Source organism: Pogoniulus pusillus, chromosome 8, assembly GCF_015220805.1.
Source record: "Pogoniulus pusillus isolate bPogPus1 chromosome 8, bPogPus1.pri, whole genome shotgun sequence".
NCBI lineage: Eukaryota > Metazoa > Chordata > Aves > Piciformes > Lybiidae > Pogoniulus > Pogoniulus pusillus.
Window position 1 is genome coordinate 23,123,886 of NC_087271.1, and position 15,056 is coordinate 23,138,941.

The 15,056-nt window shown below is 44.0% G+C and overlaps 1 protein-coding gene across 8 annotated transcripts in view; it reads left to right on the forward strand.

Moving 5' to 3' along the window:
* The window catches only part of TRABD2B (TraB domain containing 2B), a 354,347-nt gene that overhangs the window by 278,994 nt on the left and 60,297 nt on the right, over window positions 1-15,056 (forward strand). For 7 of the 8 annotated variants that reach the window (XM_064147574.1, XM_064147576.1, XM_064147577.1 and 4 more), the window contains exon 5: window positions 10,649-10,739. In XM_064147574.1, the coding sequence (XP_064003644.1) occupies window positions 10,649-10,739 (91 nt within the window). Of the gene's footprint in view, window positions 1-10,648; window positions 10,740-11,144; window positions 11,241-15,056 lie in introns of all 8 variants that reach the window. The other variant, XM_064147581.1, reaches the window with a different exon arrangement.

Sequence of the window (15,056 nt, forward strand, 5' to 3'; positions counted from 1 at the left end):
TGTTTTTCACTCGTGAGACACTCACAATCCAAATAAACCACCAGAAAGGGACTTCTGGGGAAGATGAAGAAACCAGTGGAGTCTGTAAAATAGAATCACTTTGGTTGGAAAATGCCTTTAAGATCAAATCCAACCACTGTCTAACTTTACCAAGTCTGGTGCTAAACCACGTCTCTTAGCACCACATCTCTGCATCTTTTAAACACCTCCAGAGATAGTGATTCAACTGGAATGTGTCCAGAGAAGGGTGATGAAGCTGGTGAGAGGCCTGGAGCACAGCCCTATGAGGAGGGGCTGAGGGAAATGGGGTTGTTTAGCCTGGAGAGGAGGAGGTTCAGGGGTGACCTCATTGCTGTCTACAACTACCTGAAGGGAGGCTGTAGCCAGGTGGGGATTGGTCTCTTCTGCCAGGCAACCAGCAACAGAATTAGGGGACACAGTCTCAAGTTGTGCCAGGGGAGGTGTAGGCTGGATGTTAGGAGGAAGTTCTTTTGGCATTGGAATGGGCTGCCCAGGGAGGTGGTGGAGTCACCATCCCTGGAGGTGTTCAAAAAAAGCCTGGATGAGGCACTTAGTGCCATGCTCTAGTTGACTGGCTAGGGCTGGGTGCTAGGTTGGACTGGATGATTTTGGAGGTCTCTTCCAACCTGGTTGATTCTATGATCTCCCTGCTAAGCTTATTCCAGTGTTTAATAACCCTTTCAGTTTTTTCTATCCAACCTAACCTAAACATCCCCTGGTGCAACTTGAGGCAAGTTCCTCTTGTCCTGTCACTTGTTACGAGAGAGATGAGACCAACACCCACCTCATTACAAGCTCCTTTCATGGAGTTGACTGTGAGGTCAAAACCAGAAAGAACAAGCAAAGTCAAGGTCCTGTCAACAGGGAGCTTTGATCTGTGGTTTTCAAACTCATTTTCAAGCAGAAAATGGCAGTGTGTCTTGTAGTCTTTTGAGGTAATTTGACAGATTTGGCAGACATTGCTCCCAACTAACTTTCTTGACGTGATTTAATCTTGCACTAGAGCAAGATTTCAATGTTTTAAAAATCTGTTTATAGCTGTGCTTGTGCAAACTGGAGGAACTGAGAGGAGCCTATGGACATGACCAGTGGGCAGGTTCAAAATAAACAGATGGAAGTGCTGTTTCACACCATGCATGGTTACACTGCAGCCACGGGATATTGTGGAAGCCAAATGCATCCATAAGACCAAACAGGGATTAGAAAAACTCAGTAGTCCAGCTCTTGGAGTTACTACACCTTTCATTTCTAGACCCTGCAATGATATTCCAGAGTCCTCACCGCTATTTATTTACTATGGGAAGCTATTAAGCACATCCTTATTACCTGCCTAAAGCCTTTGCCTAAGGCAAGCAAAGATTCTGCATTTCTTAGTACTGGCCATGTCCTAAGACAAGCTGAGGTCCTACAACATCTGGTCCTTACCGGGCTGTGCCTTAGAAATGTCTTCACAAGCTCAATGTGATATTCTGCATACAAAAAGCTGTTTTACCAACCAAGGAAATTTCCAGGGCTCAAAGCTGCTCTAAACTCAAACTCCATCAAGGCATTGTAGGCGTTTTAGTAACACGTTCACTGTTGCCTTCTTTACAAAGTACAAGTGTGGAGCAGGGAGGTATGGAAATGAGTTTTCTCCCCCCAGCCCTTGCTTGGCTTTGGCAAGCAGGTCCACATGCATTCCAGACTAGTTTGGGATGGCTCAGGGGATTTGCAATGGGATATGAAACACTTCACTCGAAGGCTACCTGCCTAGCACCAGCTGTTGGGACTTTACTGTGGCAGCTGTCCAGGGGGCCTGGCAGTGGCTTATGTGGAAAGAGCTGATAACTTTGGTTCAGATGGGAGCATGCTGTCTACTTCAGCAAGGCTGCAAGCACACTAATGAGCTACCTTAAGCAAATAATAATGAAAAAAAGATAGTGCATTTCCTTCCTGATTTCCTCACTAGAGTCATAGAATGGTTTAGGTTGGAAGGGACCTCAAAGATCATCCAGTTCCAACCCCCCACCATAGGCAGGGACACCTTCCCCTAGAACAGAACTACTCGATGTATTAATGACAACTGGCAAACAATACTGCATATAAAGACAGTGTGTTTCATACCAGACCATCCACATGTAGGTGATCCGATGACTCTGGCCAGTTGGGCCAGTCTGAGATCACAGAATCGTGTTTCTGCATTGTAAGAAGATTCTTAGAGATGATGGATTTTCTCTAGATTTTACCCAGACTCATCTCCCTGACTCCTGCTGCAGTGTTGGGAACGAGTGGCATTCCCAAGATTTTGTGTATTGGCTCTGTCCATTGGTGAGGATCCCATTAGGGACACAGAGACATGTTTGCCATCAGAGAGTTCTGTAACTGGCACGTACCTCCAGTCACACCTTGCATCACAGCTTTGTATAGGAAGGTGTGTTCCAAATAACAGGATTCAGTGAGGAGCATGCTCCTTAAAAAAAAAAAAAAAAAAAAGGGAAAAAAATCCCATATAGTAGCAGCATTCTGTTGTAGGGGGAAATGGCAATTACTGCCTTCCATGCATTGTCTCAAGGAGACCAAGCCCTCTTTTCACTGTCAATAAACCCTGGGGACAGAGACAAACATTACCCAAACATTCCCTTTGCGCGGATTTGTTGTCCTTGTGATTAGTTCCAGCTTATACCAGCAAATACAACAAATATGTCTTAGAAAGTTGCAGGCTTTGTTGTTTAGCCTCCAAAAGAGGTGGAAGAATATTGTGAGCTACTCATCTCCCCACCTCTGTCCTTTAAACTTGAATCCTTGATAACTGGTGAGCTATTTCTTTAGGCATATATACTGAAAAGGTCATCCTCTGCTGAACCTTCTCTCTGATAGAAATTCCTCTAATGCCCTGTAAGTAAAGACTAGAACACAAAGCAGCCCAAAAGGCCTCATAACCAACCAGGGCACACTGTCCAGCACAGATCAACACAGCTCCTTCTCCCTTGCAAACTATGGCATAACAAGAAATGTGGAGGACAGGGCAGAAGATGAAGAGAAGGACAAAGTCTGTCCAGTTTTCAGGAGCATTTGGGTGTGCTTAAGGTAGCTTGGTGGGGCATCATGCAATGTCTGGTAGATGCAGAAGCTAATGGAGCTATTTAAACTCATTCAGTCAATGGAGAGAGAATTGCACAGAGGACTTATGTTCCTCCCAAGTCTGATATTTGAGGTGTTGGAATGAATTGTTCTATGAAGGTGCCTATCATTTCCAGTAAGACTGACTAGTTTGGATTAGTTACTTCATTTTGGAACACCTGAGGCTAGATGAGATGCTTGGGATGGGGGTGTGTGATGTCACTTCAGTTCTCGCTTACCTTGTTTGGAAGAGACCTCAAAAGATCATCATGGAGTCACCGTCCCTGGGGCAGTTCAAGGCAAGGTTGGATGTGGCACTTGGTGCCATGGTCTAGCCTTGAGCTCTGTGGTAAAGGGTTGGACTTGATGATCTGTGAGGTCTCTTCCAACCTTGGTGATACTGTGATCTAGTCCAACCCCGCTACTAGAGCATGGCTACCTAGTGCAGGTCATAGAGGAGCGCATCCAGGTGGGTTTTGAATGTCTCCAGTGAAGGAGACTCCACAACCTCTCTAGGCAGCCTGCTCCAGGACTTTGTCACCCTCATAGCGGAAATGTTTTTCCTTAAGTTTGCAACCAGAGAAAGATTTCCAGTGTGTGAGTTTTGGATATCTCCAGAATAGCTTGATGCCTCACCAGAAGGGATGCTCAGAGGTTCTAAGCAGAGGGGAAGGGCAGAAGAGGAAGCATGTGAAGAGAGCTTATTTTGTTGAGAAGCTGCAAGAGAATAGAAGGCGGTTATGGGAGTCTCTCTGTCCTCCAGACTGAGATGCTCTGAGCATAGTATTGCACTGCAGATCTCAAAGACACCCCAGGGAAACACAAATGTGGGCTGCATTACCCTGGCATCAATTTGAAATAACTTCCTCAACTTGTGGCCCCTCATCGTTCCATTCTCCCCCTGGCTATGGTGTGGCCTTTCTCCAGAGCATGTTCTGTTAGTACTCATGGTTGAGAGGGGAAAGAAGTGATTACATGCAAGGAAAGAATGAAGGAGAGCTATGGGAGGATTACTGGACGTTCAAAGTGCTGCACTCTTTGGCCTTTTATGTTTTATAGCTTTGCTTCCTGTGACCATCCGAAAGTAGCTATGAGTCAGTTCCTCACAAATGCAGAGAATAACATCAAACAAGAGAGGGAAAATGATTTCTCCATCTGCCTTGGAGAAGCAGTGGCATGATGTAAGGAGACTATGATGTAAGCCTGCTTTACAAGACCATTGCACGTGGCTTGTACAAAGTATTTTTTAAGGCAGGCTTTGAGCTTGGATACTCCTGCCAAACAGAGAAGGAAGAAAGTTCATTCCCTGCCCCTTCAGCTCTCCTCCCCAGCATTTTGCATAACACTGAAATTTCCAAGTGTAAAACCATGTTCTGCAGTGGAACAAAAGCCAGACTTTCTGAAAGGTGTGGTGCAGAGTTCTCATCTCTGTCTGAGCATTGCATGCTCTCCTCTGTGACAAGAATGCTTGAGGTGGCATCCACAGTTCTAGTAGGAGTTGTCTCTGAAGCTGCTGAGCTTCTATGAGGTGCCAGTTCACTCAGCCATGAGCCTATTTCTCATAGCATCTTTTGTCCTTAGTATTTGGGTGCTGTTGCTACCCAGGAGTTGTCCCTGGGTATTTTGAGTTCTGCGCTCTGTCTTTGGAAGGTGCTTTCTCTTTGGAAAGCCAATGAGCAGCTCTTGATTCCAAGGTGAACAGCAGCCTCTAGGGAACTTTGCTTATATCTGCTCTGAGGTGTGGGTAGGGATGCATCTGGGGTGCCAATGATACACAGACTATGTCTCATCGTTTGCCATGGAGTGTGGCTCATATAGCTTCTTACTGACTGGGGGAGGGGAGGCACACTGGGATTCTTGTAGCTGTGCCCTGAAAATCCTGCTGCTGGATCCTCAGAAGGATTAATTGTGTCCATGATATCAGTGAAATCTAAAATCAAATGTAGTCCTAACGCCATACTTTTCAATAGGTATTGCACATCACCCACCTAACCTGCTGCCTCAGGGTAGTCAGGCTGGAGGAGACTTAGATACATCCAGATCCAACTTGCAAAAGCAGGATCTGTGGGCAAATTTAATGTTTGCCCTGTGTCAAAGGGCATTTGAGATACTGACTCAAGGCAATCTTTACCACTGGAGAGAAGTTTCAGGAAAGTAAGTGCCTTGAGGGGCAAGAGAAGCAATCTTCTGGCATTGCTAAGTGTGAGCTGTCATGAAAAGGGGGGAAACAGCTTCCAATTTTTACGTGATTGTATAAATTTGCAAAGAGAGGCTGGGTGCAGGGATAGAAGCAGCTACGACACTAGAAGAGGAGAAGTGGAAGGCTGTTAAAAGTGTGAAGAGTTTATGCACAAAAGTAATTCCCCAATATGGGTCAGGAACCTCTACCACAGCAAGAAACAGCAGTGTAGGCTGTCAGATGGCTTTCCCCAGTAAATTCACTCTGTTGTAACCATTTGGTTAGAGTGGAATGTTACAATGAAGAAATTAACAAATTCACATAAAATTCATTGGCTGGACTGTTTGCTGTAGTTCTTTGTCACATCCTCCTCTTGGCACATTTATCATTTAGATTCCCAAGTATTCAAGTTGACCGTTCTCAGAAGAGGAGACATGGAAGCAGACTTTTGGAGGGAGCAAGCGTAGGAGCCAAAAACACCCACGTTTGGCCCAGCTGTGAACACCCAGCTTTTGGCATTTGCATTTTTGCCTATGCTAATTTTTGTGAAGCCTAACTACCATAAACTCTCTGGTGATGTGAAGAGTCCTGAAAATCAGTACTGAAAGAGGAGGAGGAAGAGAGAGGCTGCACCTCCTGATTGCAAAGCAGCCCAAGGTCTAAATGGCAACAAAACGTTATACATAACGTCTGATGCACTGTGTGGAGAATGTAAAGAATTGAGACCTCCCGACACAGTTTACATTGGCCCTTTTTATGACTAATTGTGCAGAAAATAGCTCTGCTTGTAGTGTGCATGGAAACAGTTCAGGTTTCTGCTGTGTGTCAGCTAATGGGCTAGCAAGGCTTTTTTAGCACAACTTCAAAGGCTCTGGCAATGGAGGTCCTTTGTGAGGGAATTATCTCCTGCTCCTTTGTGCCCCTTTATCCTTCTAAGCCCTGGAACAAAGGATAGTGAAACGAAGAGACAAAGTAATTTGTAGTAGATCTCTAGACCTAGATAACATTTGCTTAAAAACTTTTTTTTCTGCTTCTGTCATCAAAAGAAGGTTATATTTTTTTCTGTGTAGGAACACCCAAGTTCATTTAACTTTTAAGGGATTCAATCTCTTATGCTTAGGTATGCTATTGATGGGGGTCACCAGTGTCTGAAATGTCAGAGGAGAGTTGCTGTGGTCAATTACAAAATACATGGCTGTTACTCTTAGAGTTGGCTGAGAAGTGTATTTCTCTCTGCCTCAGGATATTCCATTAAGAAAGGCAGAAAATGCCTTTTTTTTTCCCATCAATGTGTGCATGTCCATGTACATGCTTTAAGAAAACCATGTCGTTTTGACCTTCAATTGAAAAAAAGCCAAAATGGTTTAATCTTTCCTTCATCTAGTGAAAAATGAAACCTTGGGGAGATAAGGAAACGCACTGCATGCATCTGCTTTCTGTAGGCCAAAGCACAGTTCTTAATTAAAAGTTAAAAAAAAAGCCAAAGCAGAGATGGAAGGTGTTTGATTAATGTTATGAACCATGCTGTATAATGTGTTCCTCCAGTGTCTCCAGATCTTCTCTCTTGGAAAATCAAGACATGAGTGAAAGGAGAATAATCTTGGCCTCATCAAGTTTAACAAATAAATCCCCACTAAGTGCGGTGAGCCTCGCTTGCTACTCCATTGCCATCGTGTCCAAACTACAAAATGACTCCGTGTTTAGCACTGGGTCTTGTCCTCAAGCAAATTCCATGATTATCTCCTTATCCTGAGAGTGTGGAAGGGCTGCATCCACAATTATATTTTCTCGTCTTAAAGTCTTAAGAGAGGTTGTATTGCTTATCTTCATGCCCAGGTACAGAGTTTCACTTCATGTAACTAACTCGAAAATCTTTTATGTCCACTCTCTCTCTTCTTCCCATATTTGCATGGATTTCCTGAGGCAGTTGATGTTCTGACCTCTTGGATCCAGTTTTCATCAGCTGTCAGGGTAAATTTGATTAATACTCTGGGAATAAGTTATTTAGGTTTAGACTGAAGAAGGAATAGTGACAGAGAGGCAAGAGCATTCTCCTGTTCTCTGTTATCTGTCTGATATGCCTCAACTTTGCAAGAGTTGCACTTTCTTGATTTTTTTAAAGGAAATTTCCAGGCCAGGCAGAGAAATTGTAAGTTTTTTAGCAGGCACATATAAATACACACATGCATATATATATAAAGCTCTTTTATTTTTTACATCTATAGATATAAAATCCACCGATGTTATAAAAGATTGGCCAATTATTGCATACTTTACACATATGGGGAGCCAGAGGCAAGGGTTTGATACTGAGCTCAGTTGTCTCTAATGCACAGGTTAAATTGGTTTTCATTACATTCTATAAGCTGTCCAAGTTCTGACATCGTTGTCAATGTCTAGCAAGTGAATGCTTATCTCCTTGTATGTGACCAAGGAGAGTTGTTTTATGCAAGAAATTTCTCACATAGAAAATTTTCCTGGATTTTAAAACTGGGAAGGACGAGATACTTAGCAGGAGCAGCCAAGACATTTTTTCCAGGAATTATTTAACCTTAGAAGTACAGCAATGATATTACAAGAGAGATGTAGAGGTGCTGGAGCAGCTCCAGAGGAGGGCAATGGAGCCATGGAAGGGCCTGGAGAGTAAATCTTATGAGGAGTGACTGAAGGAGCTGGGGATGGTTACCAAGTGGAAACACATCTTGCCATGCTTACATTTTTCTGCCAACCTGCAGAGTAGATCACCAGTCCAACAAGCTAGCTGCTTTCATCATGGTCTCCGTACCATGAAGGCAGGAATAGGAAGTCCGAGAGGTATCAGCTTTTGGTCTTCATCTGTCACTTGAAGGTACTCAGGCTTTGCCGAGGAGCTGGCAGTGTTGATGGTCCTTTTGTTTCTTGGATGAGGAATCAGAGCTGTTGCATACTTTTTTCCCCCAGTTTAAACAGTTAGAACTGTGTTCATTTGTGTTGTCGTGATGTCAAAGATTTGCTGGATTTGGGTATTGTTTACATTAAGAAACTTTTTGGCATTTAAGACTCCAGTTCAGGCAAAACAGAGCATTCTCCTACGGACTCAGAAACATCTCTGACTCTGACACCTTTGACTGTGGTTCCTCAGTGTCACTTTGCCAGTGACAGAATGGGGACCTTTGTTTGCCTTGGCCACTGCATAAAAAACCAGGATATGATCAAATCCAGTTAATCACTCACAAATGTCTCATTTCTTGAATCTCTGAGGGTGTATAACACATTTTTGGGACTGCTCTCTGCTCCTTTGGCTTTTGTTACGAGTAAGTCAGTCAAGGGAAAATCAAATTTTGACTTTTCTTAAAAGGAAGCAGAAGAATCCTGGAACACACTAGGACTCTGCAAATGTACGTTTAATCATTTAAAGGGATGTGTTTTGGCTAAAAGTTCTCACCAGAGCTTGAAAGTTGCACTACAGACCGTGCGACTGCATCATTCCCACAACTGATGCACATTAGCGCCCTTGTTGGCAGTGTGAGCAGGGAGACACCAGCTTAGTGAGAACGAGGGACTGAACTGCTCTCAAATTCATGGTGACTTTGTGCAGCATGGGTGAAGTGTCCTAGAGGTGACTGCTGACAGCTACAGCCAGCTCCTTACGCAGTGGAAACAGACCTAGGCATGTCCTGCCTGCCTTGGTTCTTCTGTGCAAAGCATTCTACAAGAAAGCTGGAGAGGGACTTTTGAGGCTGACAGGTAGTGCTAGGACTAGAAGGAATGGTACAAAACTAGAAATGGGTAGATTCAGACTGGATGTCAGGAAGAAGTTCTTCAGCATGAGGGTGTTGAGACCCTGGAATGGTTTGCCCAAGGACATGGTGAAAGCCCCATCCCTGGAAGTGTTTAAGGCCAGGCTGGATGAGGCTCTAGACAGCCTGATGTAGTGTGAGATGTCCCTGCCCATGGCAGGGGGGTTGGAACTGGATGATCCTTGTGGTCCCTTCCAACCCTGACTGATTCTATGATTCTGTGATTCTATGGAGTCAGACAGTAACAGACATCTCTTGCAAACACTTAACATGTGCTTAAGGCAAGCACACACTCCCCAAGCAGCAGCAGCAAACCAGAGGAGCATGTTTTTACAGCGCAGCACATGGTAGAGCTCCCTGCCATAATATGTCACGGGGCAAGAAGTACATGGAGGCAGAAGCTTGAGCACATTCGTGGTGAATTGGTCTATTCAGAGCTGGCAGTGAGATGTGATGACCTGGGCGAAAATGGGGGTCACTCAACTGTGCAGAGCTGAAAGCTAATGAACACAGTGGAGGTTCATTGTTCTCTCCTTTCTCAGTGTCATTCACATATATCTTTAAATATCTTCAACATTCATCATGGTCTACAGTGGGAGACTGGCTACTGGGCAACATGGATTTTAATAAATCTCTTGGTGGACTTCTTGCCTCCTTACTCTGTACATCTAACCTATCCTCAAACAGTCCAGGGCCCCAACAATAAGTTGAAAGCTTTGGAGGGATTACACTGCCTTATTGAATCTGTACCCAAAGCCCTTTGAGGGCTCCCATTGACTGCAGTGGTATTTGGTTCAGTTCTCAAGTATATAGGACTCCCTGAAGTAAACTCTTTCAGGGCCCATATGTGCTGCAATACTTATTGGGCTCTTTGTTACTTCTGTGAATCGGAATGTGACCTTTACACTTCTAGCAAAGAGCCCTGATTTACAGGACTAAATCTTCATGTTCTGAGAGAGATAAGGTTACCATCCCAGCTCCTCCCAGCACTTCTGTGCAGGTGGCTGGCTGGTTGATGCAGACATTCCTGAATCACTGCCATTTTAGGTAGATAATCACTGCAGCATCGCAGCTTCAGATCTCGGTAAGCAGATGTCCAAGGACAGTGATGGGTGGATGCCTAGGGTTGTACGTTGTTCCAGTTAATGAGTCAAAGCCCCAGTAATATTCTTGTTGCCACTGCAGGGTATTGGGATATCCATGTCAGGAGTTTATTTAGTCCATGCACATAATAAAAATGGCCAAATTGGAAGATGAGAATAGCAATTCAACTAGGCTTTTATCCACCCAGTCCCTTGGCCATGTGAAGGGAGGGAGAGGTAAATAAGATGGAAGAAGACCATGTTGAACTGTGTGCTGTCGCTTCCTTGTGCTATTGCCAAAAGCTGTAGTGGTCTACATGGTGAATAGCTGAGTCTGACTTATGATAAATTGCATAGCTTTTCTTGCTTTTGCAGCTGGTCTAGCTTCTGGTAACCTTGCTTCTCAAACCTGTTGCTCCGACAGGAGAAGCTCAAGTGAGTGAGAGGAGCAGTTTGATTGACAGTCCTGTTTTCTACCTGTATTTTAGGTCACTTCCTGGGTAACAACACTGTGATTGATGTACTGAGACAAGCAGGATTTGAAGTGGAGCACACCCCTCCTGGACAACCAATTGGAAAGTAAGCAGCTGCCCACAGATTATTAATCACTCTCTTCTTTATTCTCACCCTTTTTCTGTGACTAAGCAAGATTATTGCATTAGTATAGGAGGTGGGTGAGGGTGAGAGGAGCCTCCCTTTCCCACCCAAGTTTCAGACAAAAAGTGCATTGTATAGCATCCATTGTGTGAGTTTGGAAACACATGGAGCCTTAGTGGCTGGGGTTTTTTTTCACTTGGGGGCATTATTCATATCATAGCTGCTTTAATAAACCAGAACTGGAAGTGCCAAAGTTTCTTTCTATTTTCAAGAAGCATCTGATTCAGCTTCTTTTCCCCCATAGATGTTTTGTCTTTTTTTCTCCATGGCATTTTAGTTGCTTCTCTGTTGCAGGGCAGTAGACTGCTACCAACCTCTTTTTTTCAGGCCTCTCTGTCAGGCTGCTTTTCTTCAGGTGGAATTTCAGGTTTGCCTAAAAGATCAGGATTTAACGTAGCAGATGCACCTTGGAAAGCCTGGGGGGTAGGTAAAAATGTGATTCAGTATTCCCTGAGCTTCTCCATCTATTTGATCAAGTAGATAAGAAGGATTGGTTACAAGGCTCTTGGGAATATAAAACACCACAGAAAATTGTCTGTTTTACCAACAAAGGACTTTCTTCCTTTCCTAGACTTTTTGTTGGCCATTTGAATGATGTCTCTGTCTAAAGATATCCTAGACTATAAAACTGGAAGGGATGGCAAGAAACCATCTAGCTTTGCAAAGTTAGCCTTTTCCCTTCATTCTGCAGATACAAATTGGCCAAGATTGCTCTTCCATAGGATTGTTTTCCTCATTAGGACAAAGTGTTAGCAGCATGCTCCTGTCCCTGGTGTGCAGACATGACATGGTCCAAATATGAGGTGATTTTCAATATGGAGGATTAATTGCAGGGCTAGCAGACCATGTCTGAAAAAACTATATTAAATATAGCTGGGAAATCTGGCTGATCTAAACTTGTTTGTGAAGCATCCACAGTGATTCCTGAGGAATATAATATGGCTCAACTGTGCATAAGTGTCTTTGACAGAGCATTTGTCCTTAATGCTTCTTGGAATATGTTGAGCAGTAAAAACACAGTCTTAAATAACAATGGGGAAGAGGGGAAGAAAAATCTATCACATACAAGGAAGAGGAGGTTGAAGTCAGAGGAGGTTTAAGAAGTACTTTGGCACAGGCAGAAAAGCCAGCATGGCACAGGGAAGAACAGTAAATACTGTAACTGACTAGAGAAAGATATAGTAGTGTGATGTCCATGAATAGCATCTGCTCCTATGTCCTCAGGATATATCTATACACATCATCACAGGCTTGAAATAGCATAATGGGGCAGGAATCTTGAAGTAAAGCCACTGCTAAATGTTCACTTTTTCACAGTATAGGACACCTCTGCATAAGCACTTCCCCACCTTGGCAGCAATGTTCATGGTCCCTGGGGAAAATGCACTTGACAGCACTGGACTAGTACCCTAGTTCAGTCAGGTCTGATCTGAGCACTCATCATACAAAGCTTTATTACAGGGTATACTATTGTGCATGAGTACTTGATTAGGTTGAGTGAGGGCATACAGTCGTACTGCATAAAGAGCAGATGCTCTGTGTGTTTTCCTGTGCTCTGATGATGCAGGCAGGTCAGCCAGTCTTAGATGAGAATATGGAAAGAAAAATAAATGCCATGGTAAAGATATCCAGAGTTGCCACTAAATTGCATTACTTGAGATGCAGAAACACCTGAGTCGGTGCAATCCCAAGCACAAATCCAGGCTGGATGGCAGATGGCTGAGGGCAGCCCTGAGGAAAAGGACCTGGGGGTCTGGGTTGATGAAAAGCTCAACATGAGCTGGCAGTGTGAGTGCAGCCCAGACAGCAACTGTGTGCTGGGCTGCAGTGAGAGCAGTGTGGCCAGCAGGGCAAGGGAGGGGATTCTGCCCATTTGTTCTGCTCTCCTCAGACCCCACCTGGACTACTGTGTGCAGTTCTGGAGACCTCCACACAAGAAGGAACTGTTGGAGTGAGTCCATATGAGGCCACAAAGATGATCAGAAGGCTTCAGCAGCTCTGCTGTGGGGACAGGCTGTGAGAGTTGGGGCTCTTCAGTCTGGGCAAGAGAAGGCTTTGAGGAAACCTTGTAGTAGCCTTCCAGTATCTGAAGGGGACCTACAGGAGGGCTGGAGAGGACCTACTTACAAAGCCTTGTAATGATAGGGCAAGGAGTAATGGGTTTAAACTGGCAGAGGGGAGATTTAAACTGGATGTTAGGAAGAAGTTCTTTGCAGTGAGGGTGGTGAGACACTGGCACAGGTTGCCCAGGGAGCTTGTGGCTGCTCCCTCCCTGGAGGTGTTCAGGGACAGGTTGGATGAGGCCTTTAGTGACCTGTTCTAGTGGGAGGTGTCCCTGCCTATGGCAGGGGGTTGGAGCTGGATGATCTTTGAGATCCCTTCCAACCTAAACCATTCTGTGATTCTGTAACAGTAGAAGATTAGGGAAAGGTTAAAGATGATTGAAATGTGTTCACAGGAAACAGCTTGCTGCCTTTATTAAAAAAGCGATTCCTAGATCTTCACACCAGAGACTGCATTTTTACTGTCCTACAGCTGGGACTGGAGACATCAGAGTGCTTCTGGCTCTCCCTTAGAAACAAGGAGGCTGCTCCAAACCAATCTGTGCCTCTGTTTTAGAATAACATGTGGTTTTTTGATTCCTGGGCAAGGTGCAAAAGACAGTCTGGTCAAAGAGGGTTATGGCAGAAGCTGGAGGAGTATAGGCTGGATGCTAGGAGGAAATTCGTCACAGAAAGAGTGATTGACACTGGAATGGGCTGCCCCGGGAGGTGGTGGAGTCACCGTCCCTGAAGGTGTTCAAAAAAAGCCTGGATGAGTCACTTAGTGCCATGGTCTAGTTGATTGGACAGGGCTGGGTGATAGGTTGGGCTGGATGATCTTGAAGGTCTCTTTTAACCTGGTTGATTCTATATTCAGAAAGCACAGACAGTTCATTGTTGTGATGGTTGTGTTATGTTGCTGCAACTGAGAGTCTTAAGGAGTCTTGCATTTATGTTTACCCTTCTGTTTTTGAAAGATGAAATGAAACTGCATGAAAACAGAAATGCCCAGAAGAGGAACTGCTTCAGGATAGTGCCTATGCTAACCACACGTACACATAGAGAAAAGAAGTAGATGCTCACCAGATTTTGAGCTGCTTGCAAGCAGAAAATTGTTTTATGGCTGACAGATGCAGGTGTTTTTGTCTTGATTCTTACGGAGCAATACATGAAATAAGAGGTATTTCTCTCCTCTGCTGAAACCCAAAAGAGACATTTCTGATTTACTTCCAAATAAGTTGTATAAAGGAAACGAGCCCACTACATTGCATTCTGGCACTAAAAACTGAAAAATTGAATAGTGCTCAGGGAACATCAGCTGGCCTCTAATGTAAGAGATTGGTGGGGGTGGACAGCACGTGGAAAAAATGCAAGGGCTGGAAAAAAACTGAAGCAGCTGCATGCTTATGTTTTGGCCAAGGGAATTCAAAGAAAGGATTGTTGTGGACGGATTGTGTGCCAAAAGACAAAGAGCAACAATTTGAGCTGGCACACAGCAACATTTGAAGGTATATTGTATTGAAACTGAGGGTGGGTTTGGCTGAATGTCAAGGACTTTTTGATGGTAATTTGTAGGACAATCTTTCCCAGGTTAAATCAGAATTCCCAGCATTTGATGACAGTAACTTTAGCAAAGTGCCACCTTTTACTACCAAAGCTGCCTTGACAAAAAGTAAAGAGTATTCTTCTTTAGTATCTCTGTCCCTAGAACAGTATGGTGATGATATCATTATGAGTAGTAGTAATATTGGAATTATTAGTAATCTGCTTTTTATTGTTCAGTCAAATGAAGCAGTGGTACCATAAGTAAGTGGGGTAGTCTGGTATCACATTTAAGCTCTGCCATCCTTTTCAGTTTCACTTTCAAAAAGGACAAGGTAACACCTTTTTAGTCAGTAACTAGTACTTTCTTGTCTATCAGAAAAGCCTTTGAGAGAGTGGAACAAAGACCAAAGCTGTTTATACTTTTGGCTACATACAAGCAGGCTAAAGGCAGAAGATCCATGTCTGCTTCTGCCTGCAATGCACAACATGGGTTGTGACATGGTTTGTCTTTAAGCTGACCAAAATGAATATCCAGAGTCTCACAATTCTGTTTTCTAGTGACAAACACAAATGTGAGCCAAGATTTCCTTTTTTAATGTACTGAGGAAAAGTGAAACTTTGGCAGGCTGGAAGAGATAGCTAAGACACAGAG